The sequence below is a fragment of the Gallinula chloropus genome, assembly GCF_964237585.1.
Source record: "Gallinula chloropus genome assembly, chromosome: 2".
NCBI lineage: Eukaryota > Metazoa > Chordata > Aves > Gruiformes > Rallidae > Gallinula > Gallinula chloropus.
Window position 1 is genome coordinate 54,890,531 of NC_140086.1, and position 20,564 is coordinate 54,911,094.

The following is a 20,564-nucleotide window of genomic DNA, read 5'->3' on the forward strand; positions in this document are numbered from 1 at the left end:
GGATGTGTGCAATGTACGCGCGTGCTGCCTGATAGATTACGTGCTTTGCTATCTAATCGCATAGTCTACTTCCACTAATATCTATAGCAGATTTTCCACCAACTTCAGCAATTTTAAGGCAGTAAAGGGTCCATTAAAGTGGTAGAATGATCTTTTACATAACCTATAACATCACACATCATTAATCATTTCTTCATTAAGCTCACAACTTGTGCTTGATGTATGTGCTGCCTCTTAAAAATTCCAGTATCAGTTTGAAGAAACTTCCGGTGATTTTCCCCAGTATCCTCATGTAAGCTTTTCTGCTGAGTGATATGCTCAACATTAAATATTTTTTCTTGATTTGCAGTTTCATTTTCTCTGGGATTAGCTTTCCAACCACCGGATGCTATTAGTTGCTTATTCAGACGATATATTCCATATACAGACATCCAAATATATAGATATTCCCTTAATTTAAATAATTTTCAGCTAACATGGGGTTTTCAGATCTCTATTTTTTTCATTTATTTTGAGCAATTACACAATTTGTGTCTTTCTTTGAAGCATAGCTGAACTGGCAACCGTGTCTCTGAGGTGCACAAGTAATAATGCATGGAAAAGTTAAACCATCCCTCCTAACTCCTCTGTGACACTATTGTGATTCTACATGCAGGCAGTACTGGAGCTCTGTTAGCTACCAGAATGTTGAATTTGTATCACCAGGCATCAGTTTCACCTTTCCAGAACACTCTGTACTGAGGTATAGCCCCTTAGTGCCCTCTACAAGTGTACCTTAAGGTTTTTGACCTTGCATTTACTCACTTTAAAATGCATACTCTTCAAATAAACCTTGTCAAAAGACTGGCATTGCTTTATATAACAGACCTGTTCTCCCATTTTTATCATTTGCAATCTGAAAAGGAATGGCTTTTTAATTTCTTACAGATCAACAATAGATTTACTGCAGACATGGTAGATTTCTAGTAGCAACCTCAGCAATGCGTTCATTTTATTATAAATACTTGAAGTCTGTCACTTAGGCCATTAAATAATTTAATATATGCTGTATTGGTTTTGTGTAGTACTAATTTCTAATCAAAATATATGAGGCAATAAATTAAACAATTGAGGGTTGTATAGTTGCTACTGCAACAGATTTGACAAAGCACACCTTAAAAAAAAGTTTATTTTGAATTAATTTTGCTGGCATTCTCTACTTTTTATTTGGTTCAATTGTAGGGTGACAAAGATAAAGATTTTATTGTTATCTGGGACATTTTCTTATTCCTTGCCCTCTGGAACTTTATACTATTCCACGACCCATTAAAAACCGGTTTCAGTGGTTGGGAGAATACACTGAACAAAAACTCTAATTTTTTAATATACCATACACTTTCAGTCAGGTACTTAAGTCTGGGTGCAAAGCAACAGAGTATATTGACCCAAATAGTCATCATAATTTTTTGAATCACACAATCGTGTAGGTTACAGGGGACGTCCAGAGCTCATTTATTCCAACCTTTTGCTCAGAGCAGATCAAGAGCAGAGTGCTCAAGGTCTTGTACAGTTGAGTTCTGAGTATCTCCAAAGATGGATATCCCACAGCCTCTCTAGGTAACCCCCTGTTTGACCTTCCTGGTGGCAAAACTGCTCAGAGTTTATGGCCTTCATACCATTTTAGAGGGTTACCACAGTGTTTTGCTGTACTTCCAACTTATTGATGCTATATTGAATTCCTCTCCTTTTATATGCATATCATTAAACCCGTGACTCCAAATAACTTTTCCCAGTTGTCTCCTTGGAAGCAAGGTTTAGTGCCATGGCTTAAAGGCATAATCTTACTGGTCTGTACAGGACTGGTAAGATACTTCAGAAACTATCATCTATGTTGTTTGAGCTTCCTCTTGGTAGAGCACAGGACTCTGTGAGCAGCTGTAGAGCAGTGATTATGAAGTCTCAAATTGTGTAAACACCAGCAGCATGGAGCAACAGGAGGACAGCACTCTGCCCAACTTAGCAACGGGAAGGAGTCTCCAGATGTGTTGCTCACAGGTCTTCCTATTCTTTAACCATTTACATAAGTCTCAGTAAGAGATCTGATAGTTTCCACCTTCTTTCTCTAAGACATGGAAAATGTTAAGTGTATGTTCTTGTTGGATTTTCACAGGCAGTTTGTGGAAAAGTGCTACCCCTCAGTGCCTATTGCCTCACAACAGTTATGTGTGCATTCTTCAGAATTTTCTTTTCACATTCCTTAGCAAGTGTTGTTGCAGAAATAAAATCTCAGATACACATGTTCATGTCCTGTTCACATATCCTCTGAAAACTGTGTTGAAGTTGGCTTGGGGATAAGGTAATTGTTGCAGAACAACCAGGAACCAGAAGTAGATAACCGTGACATATCTTTTATTGGAACCTGCTGACAGCTGCTGACTCTTCAGAGGTCATCCTCATAAATTAAAACACTTCAAGAAAAATTAATAAAGACAGATTTTCAATTTGGCTGGTTCATATTTTTTTTATGTTCCTCTTGTTGCAGGTCTTCAGGCCTGGTGTCAGCATCAGTGCTCACTGTAACATGTGGCTCGTATTTCCACACTAACCATTGTAGTTCATTCTGTTGAAATTACATCTTGTTACTTCAGTGGTTGCCCATTTTCATATATGAATATTTAATAGGTTTTTCACTATCAGACAGTAACACTTGATAAGTGTGTATCACAAATAGATTTTACTTACAAGAATTTGTATGTGAGATATCGCCCAGTTCCTTCTAAAGAGCTGAATTGTCCTTTCCTTTCATCAGTAGTATTTTACTGGAAAATTGTGATGCTCACTAACTCCTTCTTACACTGAAGGTGACACATAAGTTTCCACAATGACACTATCATGTTTAATAAATCATTCTCCTCCTGTGCTGTCCTGGTCTATGCTTCACTCTTGGGGAAATAATTATGGGTGTCATTCTCTAAGAGTGTATGTGCAACTGAGATGGTTTACTCAGAGAAGAGAGGAGGTTATAGATGGCTATGTATGATCTGTTCAGCAGTTCAACAAATGCTGCAGAATATGTATTATATCTCAACAGGAGATTGAGATGTGATGGATGGATGGATGGATGGATGGATGGATGGATGGATGGATGGATGGAGTGAGTTTATGCCACAACAGTGCCGATATTAAACAGTGTGTGTCCTTCTGATGGTTTACTCAAAACAGCATTTTCTCCCTTTTTTATCCATTAGTCCCAAGTGCTGTGCCACTTGAATCCATTCAAGGGAGTACTTTTGAAGAGAAGATCTTCCTTCAGTGGAGAGAACCAGCGCAAACATATGGAGTGATTACTTTGTATGAGGTACCTAGCGTTTTGCCATGTTTTAATTTTTACTTGTAGTTTTGATTTTCCAAGGTGTATAATTAGTAAGGAAATTAAAGTATTTTTCCTGTTTCTGTAAAATGAATATTCTTTTTGAAGATAATAGCAATTACTAAGTAATAAATTCAAGTATATAACATAGGAGTGAATTAGTGCAGGACCCTAAATCTCCCTGGCCTATTAACTTTAAGGAAATAGCTATTTTTAGAACAGTGTGATACAGCATTCCATCTAGTATTGCGAATCAAATATTTTAAAAATTGAAAGACAGATCTTAGCAAATTCTTAAAAAAATCAGAGACGTGGTGACAGTCAACATCACATTTAGATAAGACTCATTATAAGAAGTCTATTGTAATAGAAACAAGCAGGCATAATTAAAAAAATCTAGCATTTTTTTAAATGCAAATTCAACAAAATTACATGTTGTTAGATGTCTAAAAATCACTGCTTTTCCTCATGTGGAACCTGTGCCTGAATACGTTTTAGAAAAATTGACAAAAGGCTACACAGATTAAGCTGTCAGACAGTAATCACTGTTAAGCTTCTTACCTGACCTTACTATAAAATTGGTATTGCGATGCTTTGTTTGAAAAAACCCCACAAAACCAACACCTAAATGAGATGTGGTGTAAAAGAAAAGTTAAACTGAGTGCTAACCTATAGATACTGTTTTGCAAACTATTCTAATGCAAGGATAAAATGCTATGAAAACGTATGGATTGACTATTTTATAAAGGTAACTACTTCCCAGCTAGTTCAACAGTTGGCTATCTTCAGGGGTCAGAGTGTTTTATTTCAGATGTTAATGTTTTTACTGATGTTAGGCTTTATGTACATGGAGAATCACAGTGGTGAATCATCAGCCCTTACTGGATGCAGGGGGAACATTAGTGACAAAGGATGAGGACAAGGCTGCTGTATTTAATTCCTTCTTTGTGCTATCACACAGCACATGCACGACAACTGAGTGATCAGCCCCAGTCAACATGGGTTTATGAAGGGCCAGCAAGATGAGGTTCAACAAGACAAAGTGCAGTCTTGCATTTGGGACATAACAACCACATGCAGCGCTGCAGGCTTGGGGAAGAGTGGCCAGAAAGCTGCCAGGTAGAGAAAGACCTGGGAGTGCTGGTTGACTGCAGACTGAATATGAGTCAGCGGTGTGCCCAGGTAGTACCAATGACACCTTGACTTGTATCAGAAATAGTGTAGCCAGCAGGTCCAGGGAAGTGATTGTGCCCCTGTACTTGGCATTGGTGAGGCCGCACCTCAAGTGCTGGGTTCAGTTTTGGGCCCCTCGCTACAAGAAACACATGGAGGTCCTGGAGTGTGTCCAGAGAAGGGTAACCAGGCTGGTGTGAAGGGGCTGGAGAGCAAACTTTGCAAGAAGCAGCTGAGGGAGTTGCGGTTGTTTAGCCTAGATCATCTAGGTGAGGGGAGACCTACAATTAACCAAAAAGAGGTTGTAGAGAGATGGGTGTTGGTTTCTTCACTGAAGCAACAGGTGATAGGACGAGGGGGAATGGACTCAAACTGCACCAGGGCAGGTTCAGATTAGACATTAGGAAAAAGTTCTTCACCAGAAGAGTTCTTGGGCACTGGAACAGGCTGCCCAGGGAGGTGGTTGAGTCACCAACCCTGTATGTATTTAAAAGATGGGTAGATGAGGTGCTCAGGGATATGGTTTAGTAGAGGACAGGTATGGAGTTGATGATCTCAAAAGTCATTTCCAACCTTGTGATTCTGTGGTCTTGCTGTTTCCGAACATGCACGTGTGTCTAGTGACATTGCTGAGGAGTATATACATGCAGTTGACTTCATCAGCTGTAATGGGAGTTGTGCAGGTGTATTCAGAGATGGAAAAGAATTGCTTGGTCAGACTTTCTAAAGTATTCAGAACTGAGCAAGTCTCTGAACATCAAAAGGACCTAGTATTCCAACAGCAAGGAGAATGTTGAAAATACCCCTATCTCCTTATACTGTTTATCTACTATGCCTCAAAGTAGAGACAGAGGGAGAAAGACTATAGGTTAAATCAGAAACTTGATTTAATTAATGCTGAAGTAAAAGTTACAACAAACTGATGCAACCAATCTTATTCTAAAGATGCCAGCTTAGTCCAGTCAGGTGATTGGGTATCAACAGACATCTAGTTGCTGAAGGATTGTTTGTCAATAATTTTTCTCCCCTGATGTTTGCTTATAAGCCTAAAATGTATCACAGATTTTTTATAAATACGACTGGCAAACTACCTGGAAGCTGACAAATACACACTGTGAATCACAGGGACATTTTACCTATTTTAAACGCATGCTTCAGCTGAAATATAATAGTGCACTTCAGATATATTTTACCTAACTGAAGTAGCTCATGGGATAAGATCCAGGCAAGTTAGATGAAATTTAGGTACCCGTGGTTTATAGGTTGATTTAGACTACCCAGGATGTCTCAGTAGGCACCTCTCTGGCTGATCTGTGTGCTGTCAAGGTAATGCATCCAGCACAGCTCCAAATCACCCGAACCTGAGGAGTTCTGCCTGCACCAAAGCTTAGGCAAACAGGAATCTAAGCCTTGGCTTCTGATCTAAAAGGCATAGCCACTGAAGCTGCTCTTAAACAAACATATGGCATATTTGGAATATGGGTAAGGGACATTTCAGCCTGAGGGATTCCCCAGTTCAGGATAATATGCCTGCAGGGCAGTGACTCAGGCACAGAGCTCCAGCAAGGTGGGGAATGATCTTCCCCTTCCCCTGTCACCCACCTCTGGGCTGTACACAGCCAAGGGTGAAAGAATTGTAGTCCCAGGAGGAAAGCAAGTAGAAAAGTGCTGGCTACTTTACAGTTGAAGACACACAGCTTGTGTAAGGCAAACCTGCAAGCATGTAAGCCTGACACAGACCTAGGAGCAAGGTTGCTTTTTCCTGGGAATGTCTTCATCTGGTAGCTGTTTTTTGTAGGAGCAGCCTTAAGACTGCAGCAGCAGAAACGTTTCTGGAGGATGTCCCAGGATCTTGTTCTCCTCAGAGAGATGAACTTAATGTGCAGCTCTGAGTCTGCATCCCTGCTCCCAGAGAGAAAGCTCAATCTCACCTCTATGCCTAGCATTTCTTATTCTTAGTACCTGGTTTTCTGTGTTGTTTAAAACCTCAGAACTTGTTTTCTGGGGGTAGGCATTTGTTTTTAGTGCCTGAAGGAGAGAGTTTTAATATATGTGATGGAGAAAACTCTGCGTTGAAGTATCAAGTATTAAAACATTCATTGCTATTGTGAAATTAAGTGCAAATCCAATTATTCTAGCAATATTTAAATTTAAAAAGCCTTTAGATGAAAAAATGACATAATGACAAATTATACCATTTTGCTCCTCTATCACCAGTATAGGTCCACAGTTGTAGGAATAAAGGGATTAATCCTTTGGACCAGGCTTCATCTAAATTTGATAAAAATAGCCAACATCCAGTAAGAAAATGACCCTCATGCCTCTTGTCCTTCCCCCTCTTTTTCTTTTCTTCATCACTGAAAAGCTGAACTGGCATGAGCAATGATGGACATAAGAAATAAGTTTAGAAAAAAAGAAAAGTAGGAACAGTTGTGCAAGGAGTAAAATACAGAAAGAGTGTAAGTTCATTTTAACCAGGCAGAACACTTGGATGATCCATGGAAGAACTTTTTTCCTTACAGAACACCAGCCACTTAGCTATCTAATAATTACACACTGAAGACAAAATTCTAAGAGCCTAATGTGATATTTTGGAAAATCCTGTTTAAAATGTTAGAAATACAGAGAACTGAGTTAAAGGGATATGCAAGAGGTCATTTAGTTAATATATCTGCCACAGAAGTTTATCGGCTGTATATAAACTGCAGTTGGTGTATAGTTGTCTAACCTGGTTTTTAAAATCTCCCCAAAAAGTTATGGCTTACTCTCCCACAGGAAGACATAGCAACACTTAGCATCAGAAAGGGAGATTCTTCTGTCTTCTTGAGAGGTTTGGAAGGCACTTGCAGTTGAATTTGTGGATGAGGAGTTGTAGAGGATCTGCCTGTATCTACTGAAGTGATGTCGGGGATTATCTAGATGTTATCAGTGTTTTTATTACTAATTTTCTGCACTTTATTGATGTTATATTAGATGGGTCATATAAAAATCAATTTTCATTAAGTCAGAGGTTTTAGGAAATTGCAAGTGTTTAAGGTGTGTAATGCTGACACTTCGATGTTTCTATGTATTGTTTTATGTGTCTTAATTGTAGTGACACAGAATAAATAGAGGAAAAAGAATGTCAGTGATCACTTTATATAATAAGAGCGTTGGAATTATTGACATAGAAATTAAACGTTAGAAGTAAAAAGTGGGGATGAATCATTTTTACTTTTTAATTTTTTAATGGATTTCTTACTTTTAAATTCTCATTACAGTGCATGGAAATTAGTAATTAAGAGGAGGAATCTGGATCAAGTTTTACTGTGAACTTATATTAACATTTCTAATGAAAACTAAAAATACTGTGTGAATCAAAGAAAGAACTGAGGATACTATATACACACTGCATATATTACTTAACATTTTATCTCTGCTTTCCTCCATATGAGAATCTGACCTAGGTACAATATAATAACCTGAAATTTTCCAAATTAGCAATTACAATAGCTAAGCTTCAGACTGAAATACAAGCTTTACCCACTTTCTGAAAAATTTGCCTTAAGCTGCCCTTATCATCTTTTACGGATAATCTTATTCAGAGCAGAGTGTAATTACAGTGAAGTCAGCTGGAACTGGGGGCGACACCTTCTGCTCCTCACTTATCTGCTTTTACCTGGTTGTTTTGGTTTGTTACTGTTGCTGATCAAAACCAACAGTAAGGTGAATTCAAAAAATGACACTGTTAAAGCCAGCATCTTGAAGGAATTAATGTAAGCCTGAACCCATCCTTTAGAGTAGTAATCTAGCTGCCTCTAAGTCTCTGTATCTATAAAAGTAATAAGTCATAGCAGTTATGGCTGAGTTTCTGTGTCCCTTCGTGGGATTCGGGATTTGAAGAGTATAAGAGAGTAAGATAGCTTATCATAAAATGTCTGACAGCGCATACATCAGAAGGGTTTACTGGATAAAGATGCAATCTCTGTCCGTCTGCTCAAGGCAGTTTATAACTTTCTTATTCTTTTGCAGATCACCTACAAAGCAGTCAGTTCCTTTGACCCAGAAATAGATTTATCCAATCAAAGCGGACGAGTCTCAAAGCTGGGAAATGAAACGCACTATCTCTTCTTTGGCCTCTATCCTGGCACTACCTACTCTTTCACCATCAGAGCCAGCACCGCTAAAGGCTTTGGACCTCCAATCACAAATCAATTCACCACTAAAATATCAGGTACTTGATTAAAGAATATTGTTGTTTGCTTATGATTATGACGTGTAATTCTTCTGTTGTTTACTTTTTAGGATTTAACAAGCAGCAACTTGCAAAAGTAAAATAGATGTTCATCCCTGAAGATGTCAAAGTGACATATATTAACATATCTGAAAACCTTCCAAGTGCTTAAACATCAGCTAGTACTTTGAAATTCACAACTGTAACTTATCACCCAAGAAACCCTATGAATTATGTGCCGGCAGTCAGTGCCAGCTGCTGCTGCAACATTTAGCATAGGGTTTTTTGGACATGAGGATGAGGGTTCCATTCAGAGCTTAGTCAGCCTTGACATGATTCTAAATTAGTACAGTAACAGTGCTGGAAAATCTCTCTAATGAGCCATGAACAGTTGAGAGTAGAGCAGAAATACTGTATGTCTAGTGCTCACTTAGAAAGTGTAGCCAACTGCCAGCCTGCGTGTGCGCCTAGCAAGCGTGTGGACTGAAGAGCATATGAAACTGTATTAGACAAGAACATCAGGACTAGTGGTTTTCAGATAACAGCAGCATGACTCTGTCACTTCTGCATGTCCATGAATAATATTTTATAGCCCTCTCAGAGGCAGAGGTTTCTCTAGCTGACGGGATGCAACACTACTCCGTACTCTTAAAATGCTCGTGTAATTGATGACAACGTGTTTGGCAAACTTACAGCTCAAATCCGTTTACTCGACACTTCTCTACAGTCTTCTTGGGAATTAAACTTGACAGTTGAACTGTGTCCCCTGGATTGTATTTATAGAAAATTGCCTTATGTATTTGTGGTCAACATTGCTTTTCAGAAAGCCTAAAGGAAAGCATTTGGGTACAAAATCTTTCCCTTTTACTCTTTTTCTGTGTACTTTCCCCATCACTCATTTTCTGTACTCACTGGGATGAAAAAAAGTAACAAGGTTAATCAGAAAGAGAGGAATTTATTTTGTCTTGTTAGAGGAAAGGGTCTTTAATGCAAGGTAGAAACTATTGTGATACAGGTGCTTGTAGAGAAAAAAAGAAGTCCTTAATTTTCAAGTCAGAAAATTATGCTTTATAGAAAGTCTAAACATAATTAACACTCATCAGTAAAGATGGGGCTCATTTTCCACCCCCTTTCCTATACTAAGCAGAAACTTTCTCTGTCAGAAGGCAATTTCTGATGCAACAAGACAAGGATGGCAGAATCAGCCTTTATTAGAATGAGGAGAAAAGGGGACTTGAGAGTGGATGAGAATCTGGGCATTTGGGAATAGAGCTGGACTTTAAATTGTTCTTCTTTTCTAAATTCAGTATGCTACCAATTAAAAGTCATTAACGTGAACAGACGTTGCAGGAATGCAAGGGAATGAAACTAACCTCCAAGCTAGCACGTGGCAAGGTTCTGCAAGCTGCCTTTGCTGCACCCCACTCTCACTACTTCATGTTAGTTACTGTACTAACAAGGAATGTTTATGTCTTGTCCATGGGTACTTGAAGCCAATGTCTTGATGAATTTAAACTAGAAGCAGAATTCATGAGTTTCTTAGTATTACTGAAGAATCACAACTGAAAATTTAGCTGTTGACCATGGCACCCTCTTTGCAGTGCTATTGATCTGTGGTCTCACTGTCTCACTACAAGGCTTTGAGGCTCTTGATGTGGCCAGTGCTCTCCATTTTGGAGAGATGTAAAACAAAAATGTTAAACATTTATGGATAAAAAATGTTTAACTATTTTATTTTTCAAACAGATGAGGTGGCAACAGTGCATTCTGACTAATTTCTGAACTGACTCATTGCATTTTAACTTATCTGACTCTAAGCTTCATGCTTACCTGAATTAAATTTGTTTTATTTCCTGTCTTAAGTGTTGAATACTGTGGTACTGCTCTTCTGTACTGTAAATAGTTACCGAAGAGTCATGGAATCACAGAACAGTTTGGGTTGGAAGGATCTTCAAAGATCACCTTATTCCTACCCGCTACCCTTCATTAGATCCAGTTGCCCAAAGCCCCATCCAGCCTGGCCTTGAACACTGCCAGGGAGGGGGCAGCCACAGGTTCTCTGGGCACCCTGCGCCAGTGCCTCACCACGCTCACAGAGAAACATGTCTTTCTAATGTCTAATCTAATCTAAATTTATCCTCCTTCAGCTTAAACCCATTACCCCTCGTCCTATAACTACATGCCCTTGTAAACAGTCCCTTTCCAGTTCTCCATGTTGCGTTCCACAGTTGTGTGATTGGCACTGATGGATGAAGTGATCTGTATGTAAATACAGATTACCAAAAGCAGAGCTTGTAGCAGTGCCTGCTATCAAAATTGATGGGCACTTTATTAGAAGACTGTTTTCTGTTGCATGTAACTTTTCACAAAGTCAGCTGTGCAGGCTGAAATTTTGTAGGCTGCTTTCCATACTGAGAAGAATTTCATCCATTTCAGGAGCAGGCTGACATCCTGAAAAATTCTGGTGACCGATACATTACTAAAGTGCTTTCAACAAGATGTAAATATTTAGCAAGAAGAGAGACCTTCCTGTGAGCCATCGCTCTGAAAATCTGTCTAGATTTAGACAATTTGTAAATGTTGCAATTTGCACACAACTGTTGGAAATGGCAGAATTGAGCAGCGAATGTCATCATAGATGCCATGCTCACTAAATAGATTTAAGTTCTCAAAGCTTTTAGAGCCTTAGTTCAACAAGTGTGGCTCAGCACAAGTAGAACATCTCTAAGAGACTTGTGCATCTCCGCTTCCTGCTGCTGAAGACCAGGGTGTGCAGTTGTAAACACTGTGAACATGAAGAAAATCTCTTTTTTTCTCTGTTAATTGGTGAGTTCCTCCTTTACTCGTAAGCGGTGTGGAGGAAGAAGAGTCCTAATACAGACAGGAGAAAAGTGTAAGAATAGAATCACAGAACGTTAGGAGTTGGAAGGGACCTTGAAAGATCATCTAGTCAGACTCCCTGCCAGAGCAGGATCACCTAGACTAAATCACACAGGACAGCACCCAGGCTGGTTTTGAATGTTTCCAGAGAAGGAGACTCCACAACCTCTCTGGGCAGTCTGTTCCAGTGCTCTGTCACCCACACAGTGAAAAGGTTTTTCCTTATATTCACATGGAACTTCCTATGCTCCAACTTGCACCTATTGCCCCTTGTGCTATTGCTGACCATCACTGAGAAGAGTGTGGAATTAAAAGGTGGGACTGGGAGTTCCACAGCTCATATTGTGGACAGAAAGACAATTTTTGTGGAGTGAGAGTAAGATTAGTAAGGAGTGCAAGTAGGGACCTAGGAGTCATAAATTAAGAAGATTGCAGGACTTGTTAAGATGCTGGCAGAAGACCAGAGGCGAGAAATTACAGTGTCCCAGTAATGTTTGGAATTCATGCATCTTTTTTGGACATCCAGTTAATCTGTGCTTCACTTACTTTCAGGACAGTCAACTTGAGAATGGAGCACTAAGTGAACAAGTTCTGGATGTTTGAAATGGCAAAACTGATACATGTGAAAACTGAGTGGTTAAAGAATTGTGTAATATATAGGACTCTAGGCTTCTCAAAGTGGGTACCCAAATTACTTAAAATCCTGAGTCTAAATCTTTGTGCCTTAAACCCAGGATTATAAACAGAATAAAACCCTCTCAGCTTACAAGGAGGATTTTGAACTTTATTTCTTTTTATTTGTGAAACATTTCAAAACTGGTGAGTATCAGTGAAAAGTGATGAAGATGTTAATGTTCTCACTGCAGATTGAAGAGTTGTGTACAAGTGTTAATGCAATCCTTACTTGGCTATGTAGGGCATTATGGATAAAGGAGAGAGAAATTCATACACCTTTCAAGTAGATGCAGCTACTCCTGGGAGGGTGAAAAGGATTGGAAGACACAGTTGAAAGAAAGACTGGCTTTGTTGGAGCTTTTTTACTTGCTAGAGGAGCCTAGAGGTTGATATTATCTGTATGTGAAGCATTATGTATGTGGAGTAACTTCCATCAATGTGGTACACAAAGTATCCAGTGGCTGGAAGATAAAGCTAAACAAGTTGAGGTGCCAGATAGGTCTCAGTGTTCAACATGAAGTATAATCAGCTACTGCAAGAATCTGGTAAAGAAAAGATCTTGTGCACAGACACACACACATGCAAAGTATTGTCTTTTTGAAGCAGGAATTAGTTCAGCGATGCTGCCTACCCTGCATTATTCCTATAGTCAGAAAAGATCATTGTAATGAAGACTTTCTGCTTCCACTGCCTTAAAATCTGTTAATTTGAATAATCATTACTGACTGGACAATAAGAATACACCAGACTGCTGAACATCCAATTAACCAAGCAGCCTTCCATCCAACAGAATGATAAAAACGCCACTAGACAATAGGACTGAAAAAAGTAACAACAATAAAAGACAGAACTGAGGCATCATTTGTTTTAATCGCAACCGTAATTCGTTAATGAAGACACAGTTTGCAAAAGTGCTATTGAGTGTGGCTTCAAACTAAAATAAGCTCTCATGGTGATAATCCCGCTTCATTGTTGCAAATGATGTCTCTGTTGGACAGGAGACCCAGGGCAGTTAAAGCACTAGTTAAACAAAATTCCAGGAATGAGAAATTCAGAGAGCGTATCCTAATGCCAGTGACATACTGAGAAAGCTGGGCTCAGTTTCAGAAACTGTAGTCACTTCGGCATGCACATTTGCAGATGCTCTTCTTGAGATAACTTCTCATTTCCAAGTCATGCATTCTCAATACTTTCTGCAAACTTAACTCCTACTAGTATCTGTTTCCTTGCTTGAAATTGGCAGTGAGCTGGGATTTCTTTGTTTTATTTTTTGCTAAAGTTATTTAACAGTTGTCTCACACTTGTAACAGAAAGCATCTTAGACCTGTAAGATGGTCTTTGTCTTTGAAGAAGTCTTTAAAATTACCTATTCAAATAAAGATAACAGCTCTTGAAAGGAGAAATACAGGAATAATGATTTTTTTTGCCTCTTTTCTTATTCTAGCACCCTCTATGCCACCATATGAACTTGAAACACCTTTGAATCAAACTGACAGCACTGTGACAGTCTTGCTGAAACCTGCACAGAGCAGAGGCGCTCCTGTCAGGTACTGGGGAAACAATTCTTTATAAAATTAAAACCAAATTGATTAATTTCTTGAACATGTTTTCTGGGGATTTTCTACACAGCAATCAGTGTCTAAATTCATGTCTGTATTAGCTCTAATTAAATTAAATAACTGAAGAAAATGAAAGTGCTTTGATGTTGAGTGTTCGCGTATTGTTTAAGGGATTTGATCCAGATGCAAGTGGCTTGTTCTTTGAAGATAAGGAACAAAGCCATAGTTCTGTTGTGTGGGTGGCTTCTTTAAGGTAATTGCTTACTGCAGTGTTGTAAGTTCAAGGGCATATCACATTTTTTATGCTGAGCTACTATCTTTAATATGTGCTCTTCTTGTTTACTTCACAGATATAAGATAATCAACTCTTAGTAAGTTAGCCAATTTAAACAGTATGTACTGTAACATTCATAAAGTATTTACATTTAATTGACCATGATAGCAGAAACAGGAAAAAATAAAGCAACCTGGAAAAACCAGTAGCTCGGATTCTTTAGAGTTATGTACTAGCCATTAATGAATTTCCAGTTTGCAGGGGTTTATTTCACAGCCAGATAACAGAGGTACTATGTAAGTTCTTCATTGATTAGAATAAAAGATGCCAGCTTTACAGCAAAGAAAACAGAGGAATGGTTAGATTATTTTGAACGAGAGCCGGTAATGAGCTCAAAGTGTGAATAAATGAAAATACAGATTTTTCAGATGTTTACAATGTTTTCCCTTTTGGCTAATCAAGTATCATCAGAAATGGTAAATTATTTTCTGACTGTAGGAAGAGTTTCCCCCTATAGAGAATGGCTATCAGTTATTTTCATCATGACGCCAATAAGGTTTTTGGTAATTTCTATTTGGGAAATACAGATCTAATTGACTCATATATATCTGTGAATGAAAATAAGTGTTCTTTGTGTTTCTTCACAATATTCAGTGTTTCATTTAATTAATGCAACATTCATATATATTATATGTAGGTAAGTCTGTATTTAGGAAATGTCAACCTGTTGTTCATTCAGGCATCACACACTTTGGGAGAGCCTGAACCAGCTCCGAAAAAAACCAACCCAGAAAGCAATTAAAGCAGATTTAATGAAACTGTTTGATTTAGCAGACTAAATTAGAAACAGAATGATTTGATGTTTGTCTTATTTTATTTCACAAAGCTATAGTGTAGTCCTCCTGAATTGAAGCATCTGTATTAAAATAATGCCGGTTGGAATCATTGTTGCTTAAACACCAACATATTAGAGCATTAATAAAGAATCACTTCTGTTCCTTTTATCTGCATCACGAACATCAAGTTGATTGACTCCTATAGCAGTAGTGACACATGAAGAACTTCACTGACAATAGAAAGGATCTAGTTAGGAGATTAAAGTGTGCCAAATAAGGGGATGAGTGGTTAGGAAAACAGGAGGAGAGATTTAAAGTAACAGGAAGCTGTAGAACTGACAGATTAACACCCAGCAGCGAGCGTACTGAGGTCCTTTGCAACAGGTCTTAAAATGAATGCTGACTGCAAACCCACAATGTAAATTCTGAGCGAAGCAGAGAGTGAAAATTACCGTAAGCATTTCTTAATACTTTTAAGATTTTATTTTGCGTTACACTCCCAAGCACACGATCATCGTAGAGCTTGCAGAACACGTCCTGTGTATGGATTTTATCACCTCAGTCTGTATTCATTGGGTGTTAAAAGTTTAGCCATCCTTCATTTATGCACACCACTAAGCAAGATGCCTTGTCCATTGATTCTGCTACCACTACCGGCTTGGTTAATGCAGATTTCTGAAACTGCATTAAACTTGCAGTGTAAATGATAGTTGTTGTTTTATTGATCAACACACCAGCCGTGTCACATAAAATTCTTTAATTCCTGAGATGGATAAGGAGGGCACAAATCGCACCATCCAAGTCAGCAATGCTGATACCAGAGGTCATTCAGAATTCCATTTTTTCTTCTGTGATTGAATTCTTTTTTTCTACTGAAATATGAAAAATCCTGGTATCTTCCACCTTATTTAGAATCCACACACAACCACAACATACAAGGAGAAAAAGGGCAATGCTGATTGTTTAAATGTTGATTCAAAAAGCAGACTTCATAAAAATGTTCAGGAAGCTCTGTTTACAGTGATAAAGAACACATTAATCATGAAGGCCAAATGGCATTTCAGGTTCTTTTAGAATTCGTAAGACTGGACATGATTAAAATGTATTTTGTCAGAGTTTTAATACAACAAACACTGCTTGCTTTGTCTTCAATTTCAGGTCCATGTTTTATGGTTGTTGCTGTGTTTATTTCAAGGAGATTATTTTGGAATTTTACATGTTTAAAGCAGTAGTGCATTCACTAATGATGAATGTATGCGCTTTAACAGCTGGCTAAGCTATTGTGATTTTTAGAATGATTTTAATTTGCAAGGGTTGGGGGTGGGGGGTTTTGGTTTTTTTTTATTTTAAGATGATAGGTGTATGTGAGAGTCAGTAAAATTTTAAAGAACAGTATACAAATCATACAAATTCAAGTATTTTTTCTATGATGGCTTTTGAGCATCTTTTGAAGGGCTCACTTTTCCAAGGCAGTATCATTTGTACCTTTCACTTCTTCAGGGCAAGATAGTCTAAAGTTTAAAAGACCCTGGAACCAGATTGTCTGCAAGTACATGGATTGGTCATTAGGAATGCTAATTTATTGCAAAGATCTGACTCCTATACAGGAATGAAAAATATAATGCTCGCTGACTGCATGTATTTATCGTTATTTATATATCCATCTGTGTTAGAAAGTGCTTCAGATTGTTTGCTGCAGTCCGTTATAAAAAGTTCTCCTGACCTTCTCTGGGAGTTTCCCTGCAAGCTTTTAGCTTCAGCAGGGAGAAAAGTTTCCTTTGTTGCACAGGTTTTCATTCAGTCTTGCCACATTAAAGTTTGTTTCCACTTCTATCTCCCTTATGTAATCAGCAAAATGCTGTCACCATACCACCCTCCTCCTGCTGCTCTGTGCTAGATCCTCAGAAAGCCTGAACAGTAAACATCCCAAAGATACTGGCCCAGATAACAGAGGAACCACCACGTGATAGCAAGCACTCCCAGAACAGCAAAGTGGGGAAAGAAGCAGGAAGGGTAGGGGAGAGGGCAAGACCATCCAGGCTCTACCCTACCTCCTGGTCTCTTTCTCATATTACATTGCAAAGCTCAGCCCAGCTGGATTTACCCCATTAAATGCTTCCAGTCAGGTAATGGCCCATTCAACCACCCTTTCCCCTCTTCTAGACACTGCAGAGAGTTGGTACTTCCAGCCTAAAATGAGGAAACAGGAGAGTCAAGTGTACCAGGTAGCAGCGCTCTGTGAATGCAATACTTGGCATTATAATGCCAGAGTAATTCCCATGCTGAGTAAGTGGAATCAGTCCTGCAGCATCTGAGGCTGCAAAGCCCAGACAGCATGAGGGGGAGAGTAAGAATTGCAGCAATTGCTAAATACTTTTAATCTCTCTTCCCAGAAAAAGTAATGTTTATTATATTTCAGCCCAAAAGCCTATATTAAGTTGTTAAGTATTTTGAAGTGCAGCTGAAACCTGTGTGTTATCTGAAGTGATAAGCACTCCCTTCTACTATTTCACCAGGTAAACACATTGTGATCTGTTCAGATTGTCTAAATTCCACAGAGGTTTGCATTTCTTACTGGCCTAATCCAGACCTTTTAAAGGCACCCTGTAAATACTAGATGCATTGTCACAGGTGGAATTAAGGCCATCTGCATGTGGTCCCTGGGGTAGGAACAGCATGATTCAAAGGAAGACGCATGTTGTAAAGAAAACAGTCAGCCCAAGTCAATCTAAGTACTTCATTCAGTATGTGGATTAGTCATTTCAAGAGCACTCATAGTATAATGACTCTTAAATGAGTGACAGGGGACAACTAATTTCTACCCACTACCTAGCAGCCAGAAGGAGTAAATAAAACCAAGGTAGTCACCTTTGAAACACAGAGACTTTTACGTAATGCCACAGCTCCCCACTGCACTCCACACAAAGCAAAGGTCACAACTGCCTTCCCATCCCTGCCACATACATTGCAAGACAGAAGGGACATGTCTTAGGGCCTTGTCTCTTTCCTTTGACCTGAATGGTGCCATGAGGATCAGCCTTCTATATGTCAGGCTGTTGCCTCTGCTCTGTTACTGTGTCTGCCCTCTCACAGGCTGGTAGCAGGAGCGTGTCAGTTAGGGTGCAGTGCTGTTCCAACCCTTCCAAAAGCAGAAATAGGATCATCCAAAGCCTGAGAGCGCTTTTGCAGGACCCTTCAATCTGACAGCCAACCTTCCAGAGAAAGCACCTTTATTCATGAGACTTACCATCTTCAGAAAATCCCTTCCCTGGTTGGTAGATGAGCAGATTATATTGTTTCACTGGCAATCAAAAAAGTCTAAACAAAAGCAAGGAAGCTAGCCAGGCTGTTTGGAAACTCCTGGCAGGGTTCGTTGGAACTCATAAAGCAGCAGGGCTTCATGCACTCTGAATACAAAAGTTTCAGGATATTTTCCTATGGTGGCTTGACCCTGGCTTGAGGCCAGATGCCCAGCAAAGCCACTCTATCACTCCCCTTTTCAGCTGCACAGGGGAGAAAATAGATATTGGGAGGCTTAGGGGTCAAGATAAAGGCAGGGAGAGATCATTCCACAATTAGCATCACGGGCAAAACAGATTCAGCACAGAATCAAAGAAAGCAAACGATCTAATTTATTACACTACACTACATAAACCGCAAAACCATAGTTGGGTAGTGAGAAGATCTTAAGCACACCTCCCCACCCCCTCCTTCTTAGACTTCACTTTTGGTTTCGCTCCCTTCTACCCCCCCATGGTGGCATGGGGAGGGGCAGGAACTAGGGGAATGGGGTTTCAGTCATTTCGACAGGAGCTGTTTTCCTGCTTAGCCAGGGAAGGGGGCATTCCTCACACCCTTCCCCTCCTCCAGCATGGGGTCACACTCATGGGAGACAGTCCTCCATGAACTTCTCTAGTGAGTCCTATCTGTTGAGGCTCCAGTTCTTTGCCAGACCTTCACAACATCTCCTGTATGTCTCCACCTGCTCCAGCGTGGGGCCTCTCCACAGGCTGCAGGTGGGGTCTCGGCCTTTTCCATGGGCTGTGGGGGACACCCGCTCCACCATGGGTTTCCATGGGTTTCTCCACGGGCTGCAGGGAAATCTTTCTCTCTGGCACCTGGGACGCCTCATCCCCACCTCTTCACCAGCCTTGGTGCGTGCACAGCTCCTTACATCTTCTCACTGCCTTCTCTGGTGGCAAAAAGTGACTGCTTGTGTTTTTTTCTCCTAAATGTCATTCCCAGAGCGCTGTGACCATCGCTGATGGGCTTGGCCTTGGTCAGCAACGGGTCCAGCCTTGAGCCGGCTGGTGTTTGCTCTGTCGGGCCTGCAGAGAGCTTCTAGCTGCTTCTTGTAAGAAGCTGCCCCTGCAGCCCCCATTCCTCCACCAGAACCCAGCCACACAAAATTACCACATTTCCATAAGCTTGAAGAGACCGCAGGGCAGAAACATTGCTGATGTGAGTACATGGCAGCCACAGGGCTGGGCCTTCAAGATGCAATCCACTGCTCAAAGAACGGGTACTGATAGCTCAGCCTTATTCTCTGTGTTGCGTGGTAAGAGTGCAGCATTAATTCCCATGCATGAATTATGGAGGCAGGCATCGTGAGTATGATTATAAATTCAGAATAACTGAACAAATGAGTTTTGAAATGGGAGAGCACTGATTAGCACAATAAGAGACATGCTGGCGTTCTGTGTGGGCAAAAACATGGCTCCAGCACATGCAAATAAAAGCATTGTGATATCTGTATTTTTGTCTCTGTCCTCTCAAATTTCCTACCTAGCACATTATGTAATGCTAGTGTGTTATTGTGATTTCCTTCTATTCCCAGTGACATTACATGGTAATGCAGTAATGAGAAAAAAAAATCTCATGTAGACACAACTGAAGAGAGAAATATCAAAACTCTGCATTAGCCAGGAGAGATTTGGAAAGCTTCCCAATAAAATGAAGAGTGAACTTTGGCCTTTCAAGAGCTCAGCTAAAACAGTCTAGGTAGTTGGTGGATTTATGATAGAGAAATGGTTATGTTGAAATAATGTTACTGTACATGTTCAAGTAGCATTACTAACTCACGAGTATTCTGAAATGTCATGTTCAAAATACAGCCTTTTGAAATACTGTAGTCTACAATATTGTGGTCCACAAGGTCTAAAGAGCATGGAGGGATCTTATTGTCCATTTTTAATTTGCTTGCTGCGAGCATTCTTTCTATTGTTTAAGGGTCTGTAAACATAAAGACTTGAATTGTATGCTGTAGGGTCAGCTCTTGCCTGCAAGCTGTATTTCCAAATCATAGCTTTACAACCTGTAAGACAGCCAGTAAACTTGTTTGAGGATGTCTGTGATACACAAAGGATGAGGTTTTATTAATGCCCATAATTGTCACTTCTTTATAGCAACAAGTATAATTATTTACAGCAGAAGGGTCAATTTCAGTTTCATTGAGGGAACAGTACAATAATTGCTTATGCTGTAAAAATGCTGTAATTCTTTTTTGTTATGCAGTAGAACTTGTCCTTGGATTTTTACTGTGACTTGAGATAAAATTTATGGTACATGTTGCTAGGGCATGCGTGATGCAGCTTCACATGTCCTG

General features: G+C 39.6%; 1 protein-coding gene across 1 annotated transcript in view; it reads left to right on the forward strand.

Moving 5' to 3' along the window:
- PTPRM (protein tyrosine phosphatase receptor type M) overlaps window positions 1-20,564 on the forward strand; it is a gene marked incomplete at its 5' end in the record, with an annotated part of 481,602 nt that overhangs the window by 254,113 nt on the left and 206,925 nt on the right. Inside the window, 3 exons of the mRNA XM_084260019.1 lie at window positions 3,228-3,337; window positions 8,534-8,735; window positions 13,735-13,837. Of these exons, the coding sequence (XP_084116145.1) occupies window positions 3,228-3,337; window positions 8,534-8,735; window positions 13,735-13,837 (415 nt within the window). The remainder of the gene's footprint in view (window positions 1-3,227; window positions 3,338-8,533; window positions 8,736-13,734; window positions 13,838-20,564) is intronic.